Source organism: Mixophyes fleayi, chromosome 3, assembly GCF_038048845.1.
Source record: "Mixophyes fleayi isolate aMixFle1 chromosome 3, aMixFle1.hap1, whole genome shotgun sequence".
In the NCBI taxonomy this organism is placed as follows: domain Eukaryota; kingdom Metazoa; phylum Chordata; class Amphibia; order Anura; family Limnodynastidae; genus Mixophyes; species Mixophyes fleayi.
The window spans coordinates 308420736-308446189 of NC_134404.1; the positions used below are offsets into that span (position 1 = coordinate 308420736).

A 25454-nucleotide genomic window follows, 5' to 3' on the forward strand; every position below is an offset into this window, starting at 1 on the left:
CTACTAAATTCTTAGTGTGTGTGGGGAAAAAAAATCAGAAAGGGCTGAAATTTGGTATACTAAGATGTTTTTAATTTGTTAATTTAATTGTTAAAAGTGTTTATAAAGATTTTAAAAAAATATATATATTTCTTGAAGGAGAAGTGACAGTTGGGAGTGGTTGGTGGTTGCCGGGGGTGACAGTGGGGAGTGGTTGAGGCCTGGGCTATGGCCCAAATGCATGACAATAACCTTTTTAACACCTTAAGTAGCTTGATTTGACTAGAATGCATGATTATCATGGACGGGTTAACTTGTGTACTATAATAGGTTTATGCAGCCAGTGACTGGCTCAACCACCGCTAGAGAACAACAGGGCCTCAGCTGTATACAACCAGCAATTGTGTGTTCAGAAGGTGCTGAAACTGCGGCATCCGTTAGGCACTATGGTGCTGATTTCTAGTGAGTTGGTTGGCTGCGTTTTCTTTCATTGTGGCTCATCCTGAAAAATGGCTGTTTCCACTGTGTGTAGGGGAGTGGTGAAGTTTATTGCTTAGGACAATATAGGACCTGTCTTGACCTAGTCTTTAACACTAGGTAGAGGGGACAATAGTCTCAATTTCTGCAATAAAACGAAAAAAAAAAAATTCACAAGTAACCCTTCCGGGCTGATGTCTCCTTGCTTACTAAACCACTTGACTTTGGTGGCCTCATGATCACATCTACTGACAGGGCAGACATTTATCACATATATGTAACATATCTAGCTTTCAGGACAAATGCATATCGCTCATAGGGAGAACTCAGTACAGCGCGAGATGACCGTATTGGCTGGAAATAGGCACAGCTGAACCTCGCTCCGCCCCATAGTGTCTATTCTTGTTTTATTATAATGCATCATATTACTGTATGGAAACTATTCTCCTCATTTCCTTCATATTGTATGAGAACACACTAATACTTTCAGGCTTCTATTTTGATTAGATTTCCTGTAATTGCCAGTCATCTGAAGTATAAATTTGAAACAGTTTGTTCATGGGAGCACTTTTTTTTTTATAATGGAAATATTTACTGTAAGATCCAGAAGATGGTAAAAGAAAAAGAGAAAACATTTTGACTTCTTTACAGGAACCTCATTCTAAATAGGGCCCTAGCACGTAACCCTTTCAATGGCGGTAACTCCGTTCTCGTTTAGATGTTTGTGAATAGTGATGGAGGTAGATGCTAACAGATGGATTTCTACACGTAAAAATATACAAGATGTTTGGCTGATGCTGGACAAGTTATAAATATAGATATCATAGATCACAACGGGAGAAACTTTTAGCTCTGTAGTTATTGCTGACTTTTCCATGATGCTCATACCAGTCTCCGTTTTGCCTCAATACTTTATGAGCATTGAAAAGAGTCACTGGATGCTCTGCCTTGATAACTGATTCAGTAGTCACATTTCTTTGTGTTATTACTACATACACACTGTTATGAAGAAAATCTGTTATAAAATGGAGCCCCTCCCTCTCTGTCTACTTTTTGTTAAAATTAATTTCAGCATTATGCAAATTAGTTCTTTGTGGTCCATCGCTCTTGTCCTGTTCTCGGACAATTGTTCAGAGCCAATGTGCTAAAAGCTGGGAGACTCCCTACAGTTTGAGAGCATGTTATTCTGCATATTGCTCAATACGTACTGGCAGCTTTCTTCCTATGTCCTACATGCGCACAGGGCTGGGAAGCTGAAGGAAGCCTCCCTGGGTGCGAGCATGCTGTTTTATGCTGTCCCGAGGCTCTACGTAATAAAATAAATATTCAAAACAGAAAAGTTCTCTTTAAAACTGTCAACTGACCCTGTAGCGCAGCACGGGTTTGCCTAAAAGCAGTGCAATGCCCGATAATAGTCAGCTGTGGTCTGACCGCCATTCATCTCTCTGTGTGTGGTAATCTTCCAGTTGCGAAGATATCCGATCACTCCGTCCATCTGACAAACAGCCGCAAGCTGTCCAGTATAGGCACCCGCCAAGTGGAAGGATCAGCTTATGTCTGGCCAGCGGGAAGTCCTTGTTTCTACGTTCCAGGCAGCTATTTAGTTTTTTACTCTTAAGATTTGCCAGGCAGGCACACTATATTTGAAAAGTATGGTTCTCAGTACAATGTTCTTACTTTGGGGTTGATTAACTCTGTTAAGTGTTTTAGTAGATGGATTGAATGATTTTTATTCTTAGGTAGACATTACATTAGATTTGATTAGTTTTCTCTACAGTCAATTCTTAAAAGATGTTTCTCATACGTCCTATTGGGGGACACTGCTATACATAGGGGTGTAGTAGGTGGTACCAGAAGTCCAGGCACTTCATCAGCTTCTAATTATTACAGATCATGGAAGACTTATGTATGGTGTGAATCAAATCATTTTTCAACTTTCCATTTCAAGCTTTCTAGGTTGCCTCCTTTCTTCAAGCGGGTTTGGACAGAGGGTTGTGCTTAGCCTCGGTGAAATCACAGATTTCAGCATTGACCATTTTATTCCAGCGTAAACTGGCCTCCCTCCCGGAAGTTCATACTTTCTTACAGGGGGCGCTTCATATTTTGCCTCCATTTGTTCATCCTGTCGAGCCATGGGACTTGAATTTGGTTCTCCAGGCTTTGATTAAGGATCCTTTCGAGCTTTTACGATCGGTGGAACTTCGTTTCCTTACTTGAAAGTTGGCTTTTCTTTTGGCGGTGTCTTCAGCACGCCAAGTTTCTGAGTTGGGGGATTTATCTTCTTACCCCCCCTTTTTTTATTTTTCTTTAAGACAGGGCAGTGCTTGCACTAAGCCCTCTTTTGTTTCCCGTTTTCATTTAAATCAAGAAATTGTTTATCTCTGTCTTTCCTCAAAGTACTAGGTCACGGGATCAGTCTTTGTTGTTTTTGGATGTAGTCAGGTGTTATGTGGACTGCACAGCTAGTTTGCACAAAAGCACAGATCTTTTTGTGCTTTATGACGCGAAGAAGAGAGGTCGGTCTGCTTCTAAAGTTTCTTTAGCTCGGTGGATTACCTCCACCATCAAGCTGGCTTATTCAAGGTCAGATAGACCATTGCCATGAGGTTTGTCAGGTCATTAGACTAGGGCTGTTAGTACTTCCTGGGCGGCGCGTCACAGAGCTTCTGCTGAACAGCTGTGCCGTGCGGCTACGTGGACGTCTGTTCACACGTTTGTGAAATTCTATAGGCTACAGGGCTTTGCATCACAGGATGCCAGCCTTGGCCGTAGGGTTCTGCGAGCAGTCCCTCTCTTAGGGGGCAGATTTGGTAGGTCCCCTTTGTATAGCGGTGTCCCCCAATTGAACGTATGAGAAAATAGGATTTTTCTACTCTCCATAAAATCCCATTCTCCTAGTCCATTGGGGGACACTTTGTGCCCACCCTTGCTCTGAATGTTGTATGGTTGACTGTGTGGTGGTTATTAACTAATTTAGTTGACCTCCTTGGGGCTTTGTTAGACACAAACTGAATATCCTTCCTGTGGGAGGGGTATAGCAGGGGTGGAGTGTGACTCACAGATTTAAGTGTTTAAGTGCCTGGACTCCTGGTACCACCTACTATACCCCTGTGTATAGCAGTGTCCCCCAATGGACTACGAGAAAGGGATTTTACGATGAGTACAAAAATCCTATTTTGTGGTACTAATATGGTCTAACACCACTTTCCCAGTTGATTGTGCTTTGTGAAAACATGTGAGGAAGGCAGACTTCTTTATTTTTTCTCTTTACCCAGCGTCTTGCCTCTGATCAAACCTTTCTCCACCGCTGACAGTGAAGGAAATTCTAATTTAATCACTTTTTTCATAGTGCACAGAGCTGATAAAAGGACAGAGATTTAGGTCATGGTCTGGTAATTATACCTGTGGGGGGATGAAAGGTCCCCCAGAGCACTTTGATCTGTCACTATGCATCGCTGCTAAATGTAAAATGTAAAATCTGAGTAATATGATAAAATTGAACAAATAAGTCTAAAATTGTTCCGTTTACATATTCCGAGAAATATTACCATCCCCTGTAAATGTTCTCTATTAAATGAATGGAAGACGTACGCAATATCATTACTGTATATCGTTTCCGATGTCCTGCTAGCGGACAGGTAATGGTGGTAGGTTTACCATTCATGTTTACAACATACATATATATATATATATATATATATATATATATATATATATATATATATATATATATATCTATCTATCTGCAAAGTAAGAATGCTTTCAAAAATAGAAGTGTTAATAGTTTATTTTTTATCAATTAACAAAATACAAAGTGAATAAATCGAACATGAATCTAACTCAAATCAATATTTGGTGTGACCACACTTTGCCTTCAAAATAGCATCAATGCATCAATTCTTCTAGGAACACTTGCACACAGTTTTTGAAGGAACTCAGCAGGGAGGTTGTTCCAAACATCTTGGAGAACTAACCACAGGTCTTCTGTGGATGTAGGCTTGCTCAAATCCTTCTGTCTCTTCATGTAATCCCAGACAGACTTGATGGTGTTGAGATCAGGGCTCTGTGGGGGCCCTTTCATCACTTCCAGGACTCCTTGTTCTTCTTTTATGCTGAAGATAGTTTTTAATGTCATTGGCTGTATGTTTGGAGTCCTTGTCCTGCTGCAGAATAAATTTGGAACCAATCAGACGCCTGCCTGATGGTATTGCATGATGGATATGTACTTGCCTGTATTTCTCAGCCTTGAGGGCACCAATAATCCTGACCAAATCCCCAAATCCATTTGCTGAAATGCAGCCCCAAACTTGCAAGGAACCTTCACCATGCTTCACAGTTGCCTGTTGACGCTCATTATTGTACCACTCTCCAGTCTCTGGGGGCGAGGCAGCACTGTGGCTTCGTGATTAGCACTTCTGCCTCACAGTACTGAGGTCATGAGTTTGATTCCCAACCATGGCCTTATCTGTGTGGAGTTTGAATGTTCTCCCCATGTTTGCGTGGGTTTCCTCCTGGTGCTCTGGTTTCCTCCCACACTCCAAAACCATAATGGTAGGTTAATTGGCTGCTGTTAAATTGACTTTAGTCTCTCTCTCTCGATCTCTCTCGATCTCTCTCTCTCTCTCTCTCTCCTGTAAGCTTTAATAGGACAGGGACTGGTGTGAGTGAGTTCTCTGTACAGTGCTGCGGAATTAGCGGTACTATATGAATAGTTGATGATGATAATAGGAATACTTATCTCTGCTCTGATTTTCTGTCTGTTTTTGTAAGAGTATCATTGATTTAAGTAGTGACTGAGGACAGTATTAGGATTTGTGAGGGCACAGGGTAGGTAACGTGTCTCCTATCACTAAAACGTAATTGTTAAAATAAAGTATGTGCAGGTTGGGTACATACTCCACTGCCTCCAGTTAGTGCTGCACCATGAGGAGGCAGTGGGTGACATATGGGAATAGGGGACCAGTTAGTTTGTGGGGGACAGTGCATGACCCCTAAAAATCAGCTCGATTTTCTGTGGCATGCACCATCCATAACCCAACATGTCTCCTCCTCACCTGCCTGTGCATCCGTCTAACCTGGCCCTCCCCCCAAGCCTCGTCTGGCCTGGGCCTCCCCCCGGGCCTCGTCTGGCCTGGGACTCCCCCAGGGCCTCGTCTGGCCTGGGACTCCCCCCGGGCCTCGTCTGGCCTGGGACTCCCCCCGGGCCTCGTCTGGCCTGGGACTCCCCCCGGGCCTCGTCTGGCCTGGGACTCCCCCCGGGCCTCGTCTGGCCTGGGACTCCCCCCGGGCCTCGTCTGGCCTGGGACTCCCCCCGGGCCTCGTCTGGCCTGGGACTCCCCCCGGGCCTCGTCTGGCCTGGGACTCCCCCCGGGCCTCGTCTGGATGCGGGATGGACTTTCACAGAAATATGCCTGCACATGCAGTGAGCAGCTTCAGATAAATTTTCTGAATGACCAGAGTTATTCTGACATTCAAGGACAGACACTTTACCGATGTATAAAAATATTTTTCCAACTTTATCTCCATTTAAATGGATGAAATGCTGGCTTGTGTACTTAAATATATGGCACCCTGTGATGCAGGTACTGACTGCTTTCTCCCATTACGGGAGTGGAGGGACTTGGCATGCACAGCTATAGTTTCATGAGCCCTTTGCTTGGGGACCGGCCATTTATATTTCATGGTGGCCCTAATAAACATCCAGACTTGCAGACCAGAGAGGTGGATGGTTTCTTTCCAGACAGATTACTTTGTTATTGCTAGAAGAACCTAACATTACTTAGAAGAAGTGGTTCATTAACACTAAATATAGTCTCTGGCCCCATCCAGCGTCCCTGTCTGACATAGGTAATCAACGTATAATTTATTTTCTTTTTCTGATGTTATATATTTCCAGGCTCGATGCTAAATGAGGCATTGCGAAAGATCGTGTAATTAAATATATGATCGCCAGCATTTTCAAAGCCTTTTTAAGATGGAATTGAAATCTAGATAACAAAAAATAACCCTGATTTATGTCACCGTGACACTTTTTGTTTCTTTTAAGATACCAGATGCAAAGGAAATCTGCATTCATATTAAATGACCCATAAAATATTCCTAGTTACAACTGCAACAGTAAATCAAGAAATCCTAAACCTTCAGTGGTATCACGGCTCACAAATTAGCATTATAATATCGTTTTTGAACTTTAGATTGATTGCTGAAGTTCCTTTTAAAATTAGTTCAACTGTGCTCAACGGTGCTCCAGACAGTAACAAGGAGTCAACCAGTAGGTGGCGATGTTCTGGGAACAGTGCAACATAAGAGTGGACACTTTACTTGTAAACAATTTACTCGTGTCAATTAATACTTGGCTTCCTCTTTTCCACAGGGCTAAAGGAAAGTGCAGAACAGATGGTTAAAAAAAAACTTGAGGGCAAAGATCAACTGACTCCATGGGAAAAATACTTGCAGAAACAAAAAGACAAAAGGAAGATGAAGAAGAGGAAAAAGGTAATTGTGTGGTGTGTGTGTGTGAGGAAATCTTTAATGTTCCCCAAGCAAAATGGTGGCAAAACATGTTGATGCGTGAGTACGTATGCAGGTAATACGTAGCACAACTTCTCAGACAATTCTTTAAGTACACGACTCGTGTTTTGAGGGTTTCCTAATTTAAGTGGAATGTTTAGACAATCATTCAAGAGAGGGGGGGATTTAATTCCAGGCAAACTCTCGACGGAGCCTTGCGTGATGAGACTTTGCTGGATGTACCTAAAATATTGCTGCGATGTACTGTTAAAGCCGCAAATCGTCCCCTTTAAGTCACCTAGAATAGTGAACCTATGCATAATTCAAGAAGTCCCCTAAACATGATCTGTAAAGACAAAACAATGTCTCTGTGCTGTAATGGGGTCCCTGGCCCCCACTTCCCTCCGCACACACTACTTCCGGCACTGGGGTCATGGGTTGAATACCAACCAGGGCACTGTGTGTGAGCAGTTTGTATTTACCCCATGTTTGTGTGGGTTTCCTCCGGGAACTCTGGTTTCCTCCCACAGTCCAAAAACATACTGATAGGTTAATTAGATTGTGAGACAAAATAGACCCTAGTGTGCGTTTGTGTGGAAGGTCATTTAGATTGTGCACTTGAATGGGACAGGGACCAAGTGATTAAATATTCTCTGTACAGCACTACGTCATATGATAGTGCTAGATAAAGGGATATAAAGAAATCTATAAATACAGAAATAAGTACACCCTAAGATACCATAGAGATACATCGTGTATAAAAACACATATTGAGGAGACACACATAGATATGAAATGGTACCGATATTCAGAGGCATGCATATAAATGAACATACAATTAAAATATGCATACAGAAAAGAAATGCACCTGACAGAAGGTAGATGGAGTACTTTTGTGAATAGATATAACATACCCCAAATTGCTGCCATGATGGGCCCCTCAGGGCTGCATTTTATAGTAGATTATTTCTCAGTTCATCTACCAGCATTATGTGATAATGGGAATACCATATGAGTTGTCATTGATGATCAGTTTGTAGTCAGGAAGTAATGCTGCTTCCATTAATAAGGGCATCATTTATTTGAGTGGGCTTTCTGATTCAATAAACCTTTAAAAATAAATGTATTGCACTTCTCAAAAGTAGCATTTTAGGATTTTATAGATCAATATATAATACAACAATTGTAAACATACTGCAGCACTGTGAAATGGTGTTTTAAATCCACTGTCACTTCGACCCATTGGTATTGGTGTGAAAGCAGCAACAGTACAGGAATACGGTTATACATTGTGATTTGTTTAATCCTTATGGATGCAGTCACCATTCAGACACTTGCGTAACACTGAGGTCTGATAGCTAAGGGTTAACAGTAATTGCTGGCCCCCACCTCATCCATCACGAGATATAAGCCATACTACTGAAGCTGTGTATATTTCTACTGCCTGCCACGTGTCTTCATGTCGGCCTGGCACTCCGCTTGCACATCAATCATAAACATATGCGACAGAGAGAAAAATAAGCTTGTTACGGCTGTAGCCGTGCACCGGCTTTGATCTTTGTTTTCGTTGTGTTTTGGAATGTTGGAGAGGCCTCAGAACTAAAAAATCCATTTGTGTCTGCGAACATGTCAAGATCTCACTACACTGCTGCACGAACACAGACCGAGGATAGAGTACTGAAACACAGTCGTACAGACGCTTAACATAGTGTAATTCTAATATTTACTTTCTCCTGCAATATTCATCATCATCATCATTTATTTATATAGCGCCACTAATTCCGCAACGCTGTACAGAGAACTCATTCACATCAGTCCCTGCCCCATTGGAGCTTACAGTCTAAATCCCCTAACATACACACACACAGACAGAGAAAGACTAGGGTCAATTTGATAGCAGCCAATTAACCTACCAGTATGTTTTTGGAGTGTGGGAGGAAACCGGAGCACCCGGAGGAAACCCACGCAAACACAGGGAGAACATACAAACTCCACACAGATAAGGCCATGGTTGGGAATTAAACGTAATAGTATTTATGGCCTAAAACCTGTGCGGAATTTCCATTGTTTGCCGTATATATACTTAAGTCAGAGACTTATTTAACACCTTAAGTCATACATTTTTTGAAAAATCTAATATTTAATATTTTAGCCTGCATAAAAGACTAATTGCAATGTACAGTTATTAACACACACATACCACTATAGGGGAAAACTCAGCTTTTAAAATGTTCTCTATGTCTTAAATACTTTAGGCATTATTCAGTTAGACATTGGTGTGGGCAGAATTTCCTGAGACACTGAGCTCATGTGATCAATAAAATTACATGTGTGTGTACTGTGTCACTAATGTACCTTTCAAGAATTTTTGTAGCACTGTTCAAGATAAGATGTTATTAATATAACGTACTTAAAAAACAAACAAACAAACAATGTAATGAGAGCTGGCATCTTGATGATGTCACATGAGACTTCAGGATCACGGTAAGCATGCTCCTGCCAGTACATTAGCTGTTCATGTTCTTATTAATATGCATGAATATTATTTATGGCTGCTCGTAAGTTGCTTCGTACTAGCATGTAGAAAGGGGAGCATAGTAGGAAATACATAGCTGTAACACTCATTAACTGTATACATCAGTTCAGGTATAAGTTGTCTGTTTAGATATCTGTTTAAAGTGCAGTTGTGGATAAGTGGGTATATATTACTTTACATTGTCTGTTCTCTAGCTTAGCTTTGTTGTATGTGATCTTTAAAGGGCACTCGTTGTGAGTGCTGACTGGGCCCTCCACACCTACACACTCTGCCTACCTGTCCCCACCTACACACTCTGCCTACCTGTCCCCACCACAGTGATTAGTTCATCAGTCCACAGGCTTGGCAGTGAGACTCGCTACCTCCACCTGCTTTCAAACACAGGTGTAGGGTTCTATTACAGCAGGTAGAGGTGGAATAATGAGTGTATACTGGATAAGAGCCACACTGCACTTCTGCATTCAGTAAAGCAGTGTGAATCCTTCATCCTGGATTAAGACCTCAGGGACCAGGCAACTTTGCTGACAAATGTCAGTAGACAAATTAGAGCAAATTGTAAATATTTACATTGCAAAAAACACAGGCAGTGGAAATAAGGCATTTAGTAAAGATGTGGGCAAACACTTGTTTTTAAGGTCATAATTTGCCTTTAATACTTGACATACTTTCTCAAAAGCCTTTTCAAAGAGATCCTTGGAAGGAACCTGCACTTTATTGGTCCATAGAGACAGGAGAACAGTTGGACTCACAGATTTCTACATAGGGCTCTGCAAAAAAGTTAAACCCTGATGGCATTATTTTCGAGTAAATTCTCCCTGTATTGTATGGTATTTTTGGTCTATGTTTTAGACATGTTCATTTTATATCTGCCCATTTGGCCAAAGTGACCTTTATTGCTCCATGTGTGTTCCGCAGGAGAGCGCAGGTGAAACAAATGAAGAAGATGACATCCCATCTGATGTTGATTTCGATGATCCATACTTCTCTGAGGAGCTTCAGAAGTCAGGTATTCAATTATCCGAATATATTACAAATGATCCAGTCATCTTTCAATGCATAATTAAGAGCTTGACTACATTTGAGCTTGGGTTGGTTTCTTATTTTGGAAGATGTGGCATAGTTTTTCCCATACCAGCAACCCTCTCCATATAGGTAGACTATTTTAGGGGTTTAATGTGCACGATAGACCCTTAAATTTATTTAATAGATATTACCCCAATTGTATGTCTAATCATTTGCTAGATACACTCTGCTAGATAGTATATCTAGCATCACCTTTTCTGCAGACACTTCATCTTCAGAGGGCTGGGCGTATGCAGTTATCTGGCGAATGTCAGAGCCATTTTCACTACTCAGTTCAAACCCAGTGACCATTAAGCTTTATCGCTGCTGGGGAACAGGCATAAGTAAAAGATGGAGAACCTGCAGAACAGGTAAGTTCTAGATACACTCTGCTATAGAGCACAATGATTGGACATAGTGTAGGGGTAAGAAAGAGGGGCCGTATCAACTGTACCACTGCTGAAAAGTCATCTGAGCTATTGTAATATTCAGTTTCATTTTCAGTGCGGTTTACCCGTAATCCTCTGCATGCTTGTTGGAAAGCTGAATTCATATTCTGTCCGTTTACATTTCCTGTGGATGTATTAAATTGGGAAAAATTTTATTTGCAATTGTGTCTCAGGTCCGAAGCAGAAATCTGCGGGTGGCAAAAAAGAGGAAGATCGGTTGTCATCTGGAGGTGAAGAGGAAAGAGAGAAACAGAAAGTGAGTGTGAGCGATGTACACACCTGTCTTATATTTACTGACATTGCAGATAGATAATGGATCAAATGTGAGTGGTGTTCAGCGTTGTGTATCAGTCTGGTGAGATAAGAAACACAGTAAGCTGTGATGTTCCTCCAAAATGTACCCCAGTAATCACCAATCGTTAAGGTGCATAAAAGTAGGTGGTGTGTTATGCAAAGTAACCAGAGTTTGATTTTATAAAGTTCACTAATAAAATATACAATCTGCCTACAATGAACAACCCCACCCGTTTCCTGTGCACTAGTTTCTACCAATGCCCCCACTATGATCTTATGCCGAAACACTAAGCAGCAATCTAGACAATTATTCAATTATGCTTGTTGCATGAAAGAGATGGAGAAACCCTTTTTGGCCTAGTAGTCTGCCATTTGTACATTCTTAACAAAACATCCATGTCTGTTTGTTTTTACTTTATAAATAACCATTAATTTCAGATGAAATCTACTAAATGGATAAAATGCAAAAGCAAATTCATTTTAGATAATCAAAGCAGTGTTTTTCGTAGCTATTGTCATGAGAAATCAAAGCCAAACTTAACACATCAAATAACTAAGTACCATAGAAATAAAATGACTCCTAACGGGAATATTATTAACACTAACAGAAAAATGGGGGTGTGGGAAAATTGTTATTTAAGCTACCGGTAAATCTGTAAACCATGTTATGTTAAGATGCACTGACATTTTTTTTATTTGTGATTTATGAATCTAATGATATTTTGTCTTGTATTATTATTACTATTACAAATTGCCTACTATGGTATTTTATTCAAGTTAGTGTACTTCTTATGGCAAGAACTCCTTGTATCCCCCCCCCCCCCCCAACAATTCCATTGATTGTGGACTGTTACCTGTATTTTCTACTTTACTAATGACACGGATCGCCAAGGCTTCCACAGATTGCCTGTTTATACATAGCTTATTATATCTATGCTAAAATGCCATTAAACCTAAGTATGAGTGGAAAATGCAACTTTAGTGGGAGAAAAACTATTTTATCCTAAGTATCTGTGTTAGGTTAAGGAAACGGAAAGGAAAAAGTGAAATATATTGAATTTATGGCTAGCTAAGGGAAAATAGGGTTGCTGTGTAATGCTGGAAACTGAAATGAAAGTTTGTTCCTTGAATTGTTCATTGAAATGCCTGTGGACTGGCAGCCGGATCAGAAACCACCACAGTGTGTAATGATACATTTCATGGTTTGTTTCAAACGAGTAAACACATGACAAGGGATTTATATATCCATTTGGTTTATTTAGTCAGACACCTTTTGTCCGCGCTGCTGTCTTTCTCCCATTTGCCGGGGAATGTTTACACTGCATGCTAATGAAATTACTGGTTTGAAGGAAGTGGTCGTGTTCTTGACAGTGATCGTGCACGGTACATTACTGCAGGATTTAGTCTAACAAACATGACAGGGCTGCAGCTTATGGTATCACTCTGCATATCCTAGCTTACTGGTAACCGAGACAGGCCTGGAACTTGCGCATGCTCAAAACGTATAAGATATGATGCCATTTATACTGTATTACCCATAATCATCATCATCATCATCATCATTTATTTATATAGCGCCACTAATTCCGCAGCGCTGTACAGAGAACTCACTCACATCAGTCCCTGCCCCATTGGGGCTTACAGTCTAAATTCCCTAACACACACACACACAGACAGAGACAGACAGACACACAGACTAGGGTCAATTTGTTAGCAGCCAATTAACCTACTAGTATGTTTTTGGAGTGTGGGAGGAAACCGGAGCACCCGGAGGAAACCCACGCAAACACGGGGAGAACATACAAACTCCTCACAGATAAGGCCATGGTCGGGAATTGAATTCATGACCCCAGCGCTGTAAGGCAGATGTGCTAACCACTACACCATCGTGCTGCCCATAATGCTTGTTACCAGACACAACATGTGCAAGGGACGTCCTCTAAGGTGACCCTGTCTCCTAAGCTCAGGTCCAGCACAATTAAAGCCTCATTTCAAAACTTAGCCATGACATATTGCCTGAGGCAGTGATGGGCCGCCTGAAACACTTCAGGAGTCACTTAAAGTCCATTCTTTCCTAGTATACTGGTGAACTGGGGCTCTAAGCTGCCATCAAATGAGACGAACTTGTAATGCTATAAAATTGGTTTGCAGAGAAAGAGCGTGTGCCGTAATCAATGGATCGTTTACTATTCAATAAATATAATTTTTACACCTTTATATGTAAGCATACTGTATATATTTTTGTATCTATATACATTGATGTTTAATTCTCTTTAAGATGTTTCATGGTACATATGCCGCCTCTGAATCAATAAATGGGATATGGACCATGTTTACGTTACATTATGGACACTTTTCCTCCAACTAATAAAAATAATCTCTAATGAAATTGCATTGATGTATTGAGACATAACATTTCCCTATGTTGTAGGCAGGGATAGCGCTGCTGATGATGGATGATGTCGAGGATGACCGGAAACACTTCAACTATGATACGATTGTCGAGCAACAAAATCTGAGTCGCAGGAAGAAAAGGAAGCTGAAGAATAAGGAAGAGTTATTGGAAGATAACTTCCAGGTATGGCCATAGACAGTGCTCTTACGATGCTGTCCATCACTGTACCTTTATGGTGCGTCAGGGATATATCCTTTCAGTCTGCTAGTGGGCTAATGAAAGATCTAATAAAGGGCGGCACAGTGGTTAGCAGTACTGCCTCACAGCCCTGCGGTCATAATTCTGAACAGGAGTTTTTGTATCCTCCCAGTGTGTATGTGAGTCTCTTCCAGGTCCCCCTGTTTCCTCCAAACACATACTGATAAGTTAATTAATTAATTCTGACAACATGGACCCTAGACCAGTGTTGGCTAACCTGTGACACTCCAGGTGTTGTGAAACTACAAGTCCCAGCATCCTTTTCCAATATATAGCAGCTTATTTCTGGAAGGGTATGCTGGGACTTGTAGTTTCTCAACACCTGGAGTGTCACAGGTTAGCCAATACTGCCCTAGACTGTCTGTGTGGTAAGGAATTGGGGACTGATATGAATGATTCAATATTCTTTGTACAGTGCTGGCTAATATGACTAGCACTATATAACTAAACAATGATGATAATAATAATAGCACCATAGTACTATTAGTACCATACCATTAGACTGTAACAGCCAATACTGATAGAGAGGAGGGTTGGCATGATAGTTCTCTAGCCTGGTAGCCATAGCTTTAGTTAATGCTCTTGGACTCTATGAATGCGTGTCCACTAGATTAATCATTAGAATAGAGGGGGTCTGACAAAAAGGTTAAACTGCAAAGCATAGCATTAACTTGTTGCGACATCACTGACTTCATTGTGTATAAATCCACTGTTATACAGTCTGTAAAGGATATTTGTTATTGTGGAAGGTAGCCAGACAATCTCACTGGCTTACCCCTTTTCCCTGCCTATGTAAGATAGAGTAGCCTGACCCTCTAATGTAATTTTTGCTGTACCTAAGGAAAAGAACAGACTCCATGCTGGACAGATTTAGTAAAGTTCTTTAAGAGTATACTATTTTTGCCACTGATGCATACGCTTCTTGTTAAAAAAGTTGCAATACTTATTGAAGTTAAAACTGCTGAGCAGAGAACGATATTGTGTATTTGGCTTCACAACTAAGACATATAAGCTGCATTTGCCATTTAAAGTGATGAACATTTTCATTCACCACTTTAAAATGGCTGCGGAAGGACCAATCAGAAGGCGAAATGTCTGTGTTTGCAGCTTCCGATTGGTCCTCCTGCTCACACAGCCACAGTTATTGGCCGGGAGACAAACCACAGGGCCCTGGGGTAAAAACAGCTGATTGGATCAGTCACTGGGGCTCTGGGGGAGAAGCTAACTGGCTCCAGATGGTATTGCAGCTTTAAACATATATTATGTTTTGGGAACATATGTTACAAGATGCACTTTTATGCTGGATGAACTTGTATAATTAGGTTTAGTGAAATTCATTCATTTCTTTATTATGTCTGTCTGTCTTTCCCATAATGTGGAACCAAGACCACAAATTCTGTTTGATGAAAATGTCAATATATTAAGCATGTCCTTTTGGGAAATCATTCTCATGAAAGGAAAGGGTTAGATGGTGGTTATTATACACTCTTTTTTTATATTATACACTGTGGTTAACGTTTGTGCTTTATACAAATCTTTAAAAAAAAAAAATGATACACACAGGAAACAAGTTGGTTAGTATTTGGGGAGGGTCCATCCAACCATATTTTTATTATAGCATTCTTCTAAAAAGGAAATAAAACTCAGCTATTGTTGTCTAGTTCTAGTCTGTCCCTTTCTGCCCACAAAACACCATGTGTTTTCATTGTAGCTGGTTGCAGACATAAATTTCCTAATTTTAGCAAAAATGTAATAACATTACTCCCTCTATTTCTGTAGATTGTATCAATGTTTTTTCTGCCTCCCAAAGTTCTTGGGGTATTCTTTTTTTTTTTTACTTTGCTGTTCAATTATGCCAAGGATATTTTATATAATGTTATGGCTAGAACCTGCAATCTTCGGTGCATTTACCCCAAACATTTATTAATTAGCAATTTAACTGGCTCCTAGTTTTTACTTGGCTTGTCTTATTGAAATAATACATTTAAATTGTTGGTTTGGAAGTAGATGCAGGATATGGGCTATAGGTGTATTGGGACAATATTAGGGCTCCCATCATTTGGAAAATGAAAACTGGATGAAGATACGATATGAGGCTTTCTTAGGTCATTGCTCCCACCCCAATCCCCATAGTACCTTTGGGTGCCAAATAAAGTGCAATGTGAAATATCCTTTATACTAGTACTTTGATTTAATTAGAAGACTTTAGTGACGGGAAAATAATGTTGTGAGTTAAAGATTTCCTTTGGAAAAGGGGGTGGAAGCTGTCCTTGGAAAACAAAGATACATCGGGAGCCTCAAGTAATGTATCCCGCCTGTAAATGGTAAAGGAAACTCTAAGTCACTGTGCACTTCCGTGACCATAGAATGCTCAGAACTGCAGCCCAGCTGCTCTTACACCAGCAACAAGTAAATATGTATTTCATTATAATGCATGAGATCACTAAGCTCAGTTTATACAACTTTTATTTACAGACTTTTTATGATATTGATGGCGCTTGTGTACTCTATAAAACATATTGCCAACACCGTTTATTTCAGCTCCCATCCACAACCATTTCTTTTAATTTCGTCGTTCTACAAGAATCTCCAACCCGTTATTGTCAAAATAAAACTCCTACGATCCCTTACTAGCAGAGACTATCTACTAACTTAGTTGAGGGATGTCGGACAATAGCAGGCTGATCCTTCGTGAAAGGAGAGAGATGTACCTTAATGGAGCATTCTAAGGCTGGGCTTCTCACTACCGGGTGGAGGCACTTGTGAGTCTGAAAGTGAATCTGTATTATGTAGCTGCATTCTGATTCGCTGCCAGACTCTCACTCACATTACTGTACAGCAAAGACTAAGCGAAGTACAAATTTCTGGCCCTGACTCCTAACTCTTGGAGAACAAGCCATGTGCTACAATGATCCTGCAGGTGCTTTCTGAAAGCTACACACGTGGAGGCAGCCATTTTGTGGACCGAACCAATATTCTTAAGAATTGCAGTCTCTCCGTTTGGTAGGAACTAATGAAATCACTGAAACATGAGCCACAAAATGCCTCATGTCCCATTGATGTCAATAGTTTCTGCTGAATTAATAGGCAGCAGTGGCATGAGTACAGGAGCTTAGAAACCTTCAGCTAGACACTACCAAAGTATACCTGTTGATGTTATATTTGTTTATATGAAGTCCCTCCAGAAGCCATCACCAACCAAAGTTATCTTGACAACACTCGCCAAATAACTAGCGCAAAATATGTTTATTTAGTGTGTTTGAAATACTACTATTCCTTTAATGTTAATCATTTGTATTAAATAGTTGCTCTTTTATAAGATAGACATTGAAAGCATCTGAGCTTTAAATTGTAGTAAACCGCTACTCTGCTGATATTGAAAAGCAAAATGTATGTTCGTTAGTTTTCATGTAAGGGGGACTTATAAGTTTGTCGGCTTATAAACCCATGACATCCTGCATAGAAAAAATAATGTCTGTCATTCCCTGTTGCAGATAAACGTTGAAGATTCAAGATTCCAAGCGCTGTACACATCACATTTATACAACGTGGACCCTTCGGATCCCAGCTTCAAGAAAACCAAAGCGATGAGCAGAGTATTGGAAGAAAAGGCTCGAAGACGAGAACAGGAGGAGAAGAATTACACAGAGACAGTAAAGAAACAAAAGACAAGTCTGGAGACTGTTCATAAAACGGAGACATCTGCTGCTAAGACTGTTGATCCAGCTCTTTCTTTGCTACTGAAATCTGTGAAGAACAAAACCCAGCAATTTCAAGCTTCAAAAAAGCAGAAAACAAAATAGCTGTTCTTGTGCTGAGCTCCGTACGTATCGTGCTGAGGCGCATGCTGGACATTCGATCAGTCTGATGAGCAGAACAGACATCTCTATGTACATTGCTGCACATTAATAAATCTTTTTACTGTTCAAAATAGAAGTCTAGTGCTCTGAGGATAAAATAAGAAGCTCAGGCCTTTACGGTTCACTTTATTTTCTCTTATTGATCACGAAAATACGGATTGTTCTAAGTGCAGATTTTCTGAGTAGATTTAGGTATAATTTTTGCACAAGAACTGCCATATTGCTTGTTCTGCTTAGACAAAATGAAATAAACATAGGACATATACTAGCAACCTAATCATGTAGAATTGAAGAATGTTAACAAGACATTAAAGTTGGTGTGGGGAGGGGTAGTGCTATGTTTAAATAACAGGGATAGTAAAGAGATTTGTGATGAGGTGGAAAATGGCTCACTACTGTTTGGAGTTGGTAAAAATCATTATTACAAATTAACTTTTTTGATTCCACCCCCACAAAAAAAAAAAAAAACCCAGAAAAGATATTGCCTATTTATAGGGACATACATCCCTAATTTCCTTTTCAGACTGCCACTTGTGTATTTTAAACAGGCAGGCAGTGGTGTTGTCAATGCCTCTCCCTTTGTGAATTGGAAGTTCATGGGGTATAGGTACTGACAATATGCTGTGTGTTTGAGAGCCTTTGGGGTAAATCTTAGATCGAGTGAAAGCCTCACCCCAGGTAAGTGTGTATTTTGACATAAATTTGTGAACTCCACTTAAAACTAAATGTAAAGTTTTGGATGGCGTTCTTCTTTAAGAATAGGGCTACTCTTGTGATTGTTTTATAGCACCCAATATCTATACCAATAGTGTGCAACAAATCTCTGCAAGCTAAATCAGGCATTTTTTAAAAATCTATCTTTAAAAGTGCAGCCTAAGGCTAAGTACACACTAAAGGTTTTTCAGCCAATTATCGGGCCAAACACCCGATAAATGACCATTTAGCCCGATATCGCATTAGTGTGTATACTTACATGATGAACGAGAGTCGTTCCAAGGTACGATAGGCATTTCATTTAATTCCTAGTTCTGTTTAAAATATCGTTCCAACCGCCCTGCAGTGTGTATGCACTCACACGACTGTCTGCCAAGAGACCGAGTAGGAACTTGTCACTGAGTCTGTGTTGTTAAATGTAGAGTGCTGTATTTGAATCAATTCGTCCGTTGGTTTCGAGATTGAGTATTTAATTTCAGAATCACAGAAGCTAACAAACTTTAGAATGACATTGTGAAAAGTCAAAGTTTATTTTGTGTGCTATAATCAGTGTGATAGGAATGACCGAATACACTGTCTTTGGATCAGATGAAGAGGACAGATCTGAAGGTAAATTGTGTAAAATAGTTGGTGATAACAAATTGGTCGAAAGTTTTTGCAGTGCGTACCAAGCCTCAGTAAAAGCCATGAAAGGTCTTCCAACAATAGAGCCCTTAGGCATTATTTTAATTAACTGTTAGTATTATACAGCAGTAAAGCTGGGTACACACTACACTGTTTTCATCCAATAATCGTCTCAAACAGCCGACATACGACCGCTCGTTCAAAAGTCAGGTCAGTGTGTGCAGTGACACGATGGTCGAAAGTCTGCCCAAATGGACGATTATCGCCTCATTTGGTTGGTCGTACCGTTTAATATTTTCGTTCCAATCTCGTTTCCGCTGTGTAGTGTGTATAAACTTCCGACCGATCCACAACAGTGAGTACGAAATTACAGTCATTGCTCTTGACAACATGGCTGTAAAAAGTCGCTAAAGGGACATCTGCTCTTCCCTTTATCGTCCTAAACAAGGCTAGTATGTATGCAGTCCATGGACCGAGCGATCGGAACATCGATCGCATGTAAAATCGCTCGGCTTAAAAAGTTGGTATAAATTTCTGTAGTGTGTACCCAGCTTATCACCTTGTAGATGTAACCTATTGATGTCTGTTCAGATATCTGTCTAGGTAGAAATGTTAATTCAGAACACAGCTTCCATAAGTAACTTCAGACGACTTCCATACACTTTAGTAACACGTAATAGGTTAGATATTTAATGCCTTACAAAGCAACGTTACAATTCTGTCACACAAGTCAACTGTGTAGCTGACCCCATATAAAAACATGGTCTTCAGATCATCTAATTTGTTTGATTGTTTACTATGGTTTCAGTGGAATTTTGCACCTTTTAGCAAAGTTCTTCTATAACCCTACATGACTATGTAGGCAAGCTAAACTCTGCATGTGGACTTGCTAATACTATTATAGATTCTAGAAAAAATAATATTATTAAATGTCTAATACAGACACAGAAATATGACTAGTGTACCTTTAAGATTAACCCTGAAAAGCCATTTGCTTTTATGAAATATACTAGCACTATTAAAAGGTATTTATTTGAAAAAGTGTCCAAGACACTAACAAGGAAACTAGCATTCTGTGAAAATCATTATTTAACTGTTTTCACATGAGACTTTGTGTAAGGTATTAAGGGAGACAACATAAAATCATTTATGGAGTATTAGAGAAATCGTGCTTGTCATATGTACAAAAATACATACGTGGTCAAATACTTTGTCACTGTGTGGGAGGTTTTCGGTGCCTCATCTGCATTTTTTGGGGAGCCAGCTGCATGACAATATAAATGAATATGAACTACATCAATACAAAATTAGAAGAGCTCCTGTCAGGACTTACCATTACCAGTACAGATGTGAATACATCTAGCACAATAGAAATATAAGGTATTGGTTCATATTTTTTTCAAACCAATTAAGCTTGCAACCCAACATGAAGGGTCTTAGTTTGCGAGTTCCTATAGTGACATTTATTCTTCAAATGTCACTAAAATTTATTTATAATCATGTGCCCTAACCTTACTATTTAAGTTGCCAAAAATGTGCCACAGTGGTGTTTAGACCACATCTAAGTAACCTTAGATTTCTATTGTGCTGTTTATATTCAGATCTGCCAGGATAAGCACTGAAAACAACTGCTCTTTTTTGTACTCCCAGAGTGCATTTATATTACAGTCCGGTCAGAATGCTCATTCTGACCCCTGTCCACCACTAAAAGTGCCTACAGTGGACACTTGAGCACCAGAACTGGACCATGGAGCAACGGAAGAAGGTGGCCTGGTCTGATGAATCACGTTTTCTTTTACATGACGGCCGGGTGCATGTGCTTTGTTTACCTGGGGAAGAGATGACCCCCAGAATGCACTATGAGAAGAAGGCAAGCTGGCGAAGGCAGTGTGATGCTCTGGGCAATGTTCTGCTGGGAAGCCTTGCATTCCTGTGGATGTTACTTTGACATGTACCACCTACTTAACCATTGTTGCAGACCAAATACACCCCTTTAAGGCAACGGTATTCCCTAATGGCAGTGGCCTCTTTCAGCAGGATAATGTGCCCTGCCACACTGCAAAAATTATTCAGGAATGGTTTGAGGAACCTGACAAAGAGTTCAAAGTGTTGACTTGGCCTCCAAATTACCCAGATCTCACACTGAGCGATCATCTGTGGGGTGTACTGGAAAAACAAGTTTGAGCCATGGAGGCCTCATCTCGCAACTTACAGGACCTGCTGCTGACGTCTCCGTACCAGATGCCACAGAACACCTTCAGAGGTCTTGAGCTGTTCCGGCAGCACGATGGGGACCTACACAATATTATACAGGCGGTTTTAATGTTGTGGCTGATCGGTGTAGGTACTCATTTCCCATGTCCCCTATCTCACTTCCTGCCTCTTTTCTACCTTTCCTCTGTTCCTGTTTTTCCCCTTCCCTTGGTATACTGTAAAATACCAGTTCATTTAATGTTTACATCCATGTAATCTTATGATGTTTTCATCTGTTTTCCTTAATACATATATCTGTGTATTTTTTACGCGATTTTGTACATAACCATTTCATTATTTTGTGTCTTTGTCCAGCTGTTACAAATAATTTTAATTTAATGGATCCTAGTAAACTTGTAAGTAGGTAGGTGGTGTGATCAAGCTTTATAGAGCATGTATGACTGCAGGACCACCCATCCCAGAATGCAAAAAAGGAGTAAAATTCAGTATCTGAGTTCTGTGTCCTATATAAAAGTATTCTGTCTGTGGATATCCCTTTTAATATAGGAACATCATATTTAAGTTACATTGACTTGTATTCTAAGACATTTTTAGAAGTGTTTTTTGAAAAACAAATATCTTATAATGAGGGTGATTTACATAAATGGTTTAAAGGTACAAATCCAAACTAAACTACTAGTAAAATATAGATGAAAAATATTTTTAAAATGATTTTCATCTGCAGATGACGCTGTGATATGTGCTAGTGTGTTTGTAGAGACTGCATACAATCCCTAGGAAAAGAAAAGCCTTCAGCTGCAGGTAACATTACTGTACAGGTTTGGCAGGCCCCTGAAATTACAACATAGATTCCATGTTTACCTTACAGAAAAAAATTGTGAACTGATCTATTAATGAATACTAGGCTGTTTCTAACGATTACATACAGAAATGCAGAATAAATGAAAATTTAAAATGACCAAGGTTTGATGTTCTTTCGTTGCCCTGTAGGTGGTACATCAGACTTTACCCATAAACTTCTCAACTGTTTAAATCTTCTGGATGTTTGATTTGTGCTGTCTCTTGTTGCACGTTTATATGGCATTGGCCAGTTAGACACATATTCCACTCCTCTATCTGAATTTTTTGGAGTCGTACCTATCTTTTTTTTTTTTTTTAACAACCTCTGTTACAAACCTCTCCTGGATAGACAGAGAGTTAAAGGTCTTCATGTGCTTCTTAAGGTCTTCAGATAGGAAAAACTGCTTCACAATACTACTGTAACAGATCTATTTCACCAGAAATGATGTCATATTCTCTGGGCAGCTCCAACTATCAACACTCTAGGTTGATCCAGAGTAAGAGCTGTAATTTGAAACCCACCAAGCTTTCCATTGCTGTGGATACTGCCTCTGTCCCTGGTCAGTAATTTTGGGCAGATTTGAGGATTTGACCGGCTGCTTTCAGTATGCATTAGCTGTATCTAGGATATCCAGAATGATTGCATGGCTCTTTATTTTCTGGGAATAGCACGAGATCTCTGTCAAATACTGGATTACATGTAGCCTGAAATCAGCTCTTTCCATTACACTGGTGTGATAAAGGCTATCACTAGTTTGGCAGAGGCCTCTGATGAATAGAATCCAATGGTAGGACCTGTTAGCGGCCCAGTGTCCTGTTATATATGCGACAGGCAGCACCACACAGTTCATGTCGCTAGCCAAGTGTCAGGATATTATTATTGTTACTTCCTCATCTTCAATGTAAGCTAGGTGAGCGATCTTTCCTAGGACATCACTACTGCCCATTATAATAGAGGGAAGAGGACATTTCCTCTTGGGATGATCCATCAAGGCTTCTGCTTGTGTTCTCTTCTGTATTATAATGTTCTATTATAGTTTTCACTGACATTGCAAGTTTGTCTCTATGTTGTTCCTTTCTAAAGTGTGTTGCTCTGGCCTTGGCTTCTTCTGATTGACATTTAGTTTCAACAGACACACTGACCGCTTTATCAGGATCTGGTGTAAGATTTCTCTTTCCTGGATGGCTTTCCAGGTTGTTATTATTATCTACATATTTACATTGCAAGGATAGGACTGGGTATACACTACAGTGTTTTTACCCGATTATCGGCCAATCACACGATAAACGACTGGCAATATCGAATTAGTGTGTGCGCTTCAAAGATGAATGATTCTCATTCCAAAACACATTGTATCGGTTAATTTGATTTTTAAACTGAACTAAAAATTTTATTCAATGATTGAACGATGTTGTTCCAATTCTGCAGTGTCTGCACTGACGACCAGCAGTGTCCATAGATCTCTGTGGAGTGTGCAGAGTCACAGTCTTTTCAGCCGATGGTTATGACAGATGAGGAGCCCAGATCTGAAGGTAAATCTTGTAAAACATGTTCAGTGTGTACACATGAATCGGCATGCTGATCCGGACTTTTTTTTTTTTTTCCCCAGTCGTTGGTAAAATCATTACGATATTGCATCGGGAGAAATTTTCTCTAGTGTATACCCAGCCTAAGTCCTGTTTAGATTGTAAGATGCCAAATCAGCAACTCATAACTGACTGTTCTATACCAAGCAGTTACTTTTATTTCAAAGCTGAGTGACATCACAAAGGCTGTTATTATGTAAATCAGTCACCTGTTCAGCTGCATGCAGCAGTGAATGTTCCGCACAGTCAGATCTAGGCTACAATCAATGTGTTCTTGATTTTTCCTGGGATTTATGGTTTCAAAGCCATGGTTGTGCCCAAAGTGGGTTCAACATGTTTGGAAATATATATTGCATGATGTATGTAGGAGTAAAGTGTTGCCTTTTGTTATGGAAACTGAACATATTGACCTACACACTTATATAATGTAGAATCTCATTTCTACATATACGATGCATAGGCATGTACAGCACATTTCATTAGGGCGTGCATACAGGCAAACCTAGAGAGGGATACTCAGCTTGCCGTCGGAGGGGGTGTCTAGCACCGCCTAGGGGGGAGGGTCTCTAGAAGTGTCCCCAGATCATATTATGCCACAGTTGTGCTGAAAGTTCATATTATACCATGCAGTAGTGACCCCAATTCACATTAGGCCAAAGATAAGTGCCCCCAGTTCATATTATGTCACAGTAGTAGCATATCCTGACTGAGAGGGACAAGCACCCAAACTTGGGACTGTCTCACTAGATTCAGGACAGACAGTACTGGAGAGAAATAGGTTTATTTGTTAAATTTGAAACAGCTCGCAGTGATGTCCGGCTGCACACATTGCCAAACATTATGGTAGGAATCTTCACTCAGACACGTTGCACAGGGTTGAACATCCCCCATAGTATTCACATTTAATAATAGAACTAGTTCTCACATCCACTCCCGAGATTAAATTAAGAGCTGAAACCTTTAACAAATAGACGTATTTCATCATCATCAACATTTATTTATATAGCATCAACAGATTCCGTAGCACTTTACAATTGGGAACAAAAAGTAATAAAACAATACTGGGTAATACATACATATATAGAGGTAAAAAGGCTGTGCTCACAAGCTTACAATCTATGGGACAATAGTTTGATACACAAGAGTAAGTGCTACATCATAATGAATATTTGTCCAGCTAGAATGCAAAGGTTACAAAGTATTTAGTGGGCTGTATGTTTAGTGGGTTGTTGTCTTGTTAGCTGGGTAGAGGGTGGTAATAGGGTAACCTAGGGAGATTAAGAGGGTGGTTGAGGAATATTATCAGCTTGTCTGAAGAGGTGGGTTTTCAAAAAACGCTTGAAGGTTTGAAGACTAGAGGAAAGTCTTACTGTGCGAGGGAGTACTATAACCGAGAATGGGAGGAAGTGATGAGAGTGGAAGAGAGACGCAGATCTTGTGCAGAATGGAGGTGTCGAGTTGGGAGATATTTTGAGACAAGTGAGGAGATGTATGTCGGTGCAAATGTGAGGATTGTCTTGTATGTTAGTAGAAGAATTTTATATTGGATTTGTTGAAAAACAGGCAACCAATGTAGAGACTGACAAAGTGACTCAGCAGATGTAAAACGATTTGCAAGGAAAATCAATCTAGCCACTGCGTGCAAAATAGATTGT

General features: G+C 40.1%; 1 protein-coding gene across 4 annotated transcripts in view; it reads left to right on the forward strand.

Annotated features, from left to right (window-relative positions):
- ESF1 (ESF1 nucleolar pre-rRNA processing protein) overlaps nucleotides 1–18097 on the forward strand; it is a 35222-nt gene extending 17125 nt beyond the window's left edge. For all 4 annotated transcript variants that reach the window (XM_075203947.1, XM_075203948.1, XM_075203946.1 and 1 more), the window contains exons 10-14: nucleotides 6830–6951; nucleotides 10418–10508; nucleotides 11187–11269; nucleotides 13739–13885; nucleotides 17455–18097. In XM_075203947.1, coding sequence (XP_075060048.1) covers nucleotides 6830–6951; nucleotides 10418–10508; nucleotides 11187–11269; nucleotides 13739–13885; nucleotides 17455–17763 — 752 coding nt within the window. In that variant the 3' untranslated portion in view covers nucleotides 17764–18097. The remainder of the gene's footprint in view (nucleotides 1–6829; nucleotides 6952–10417; nucleotides 10509–11186; nucleotides 11270–13738; nucleotides 13886–17454) is intronic.
- Nucleotides 18098–25454: the final 7357 nt, after the last annotated feature.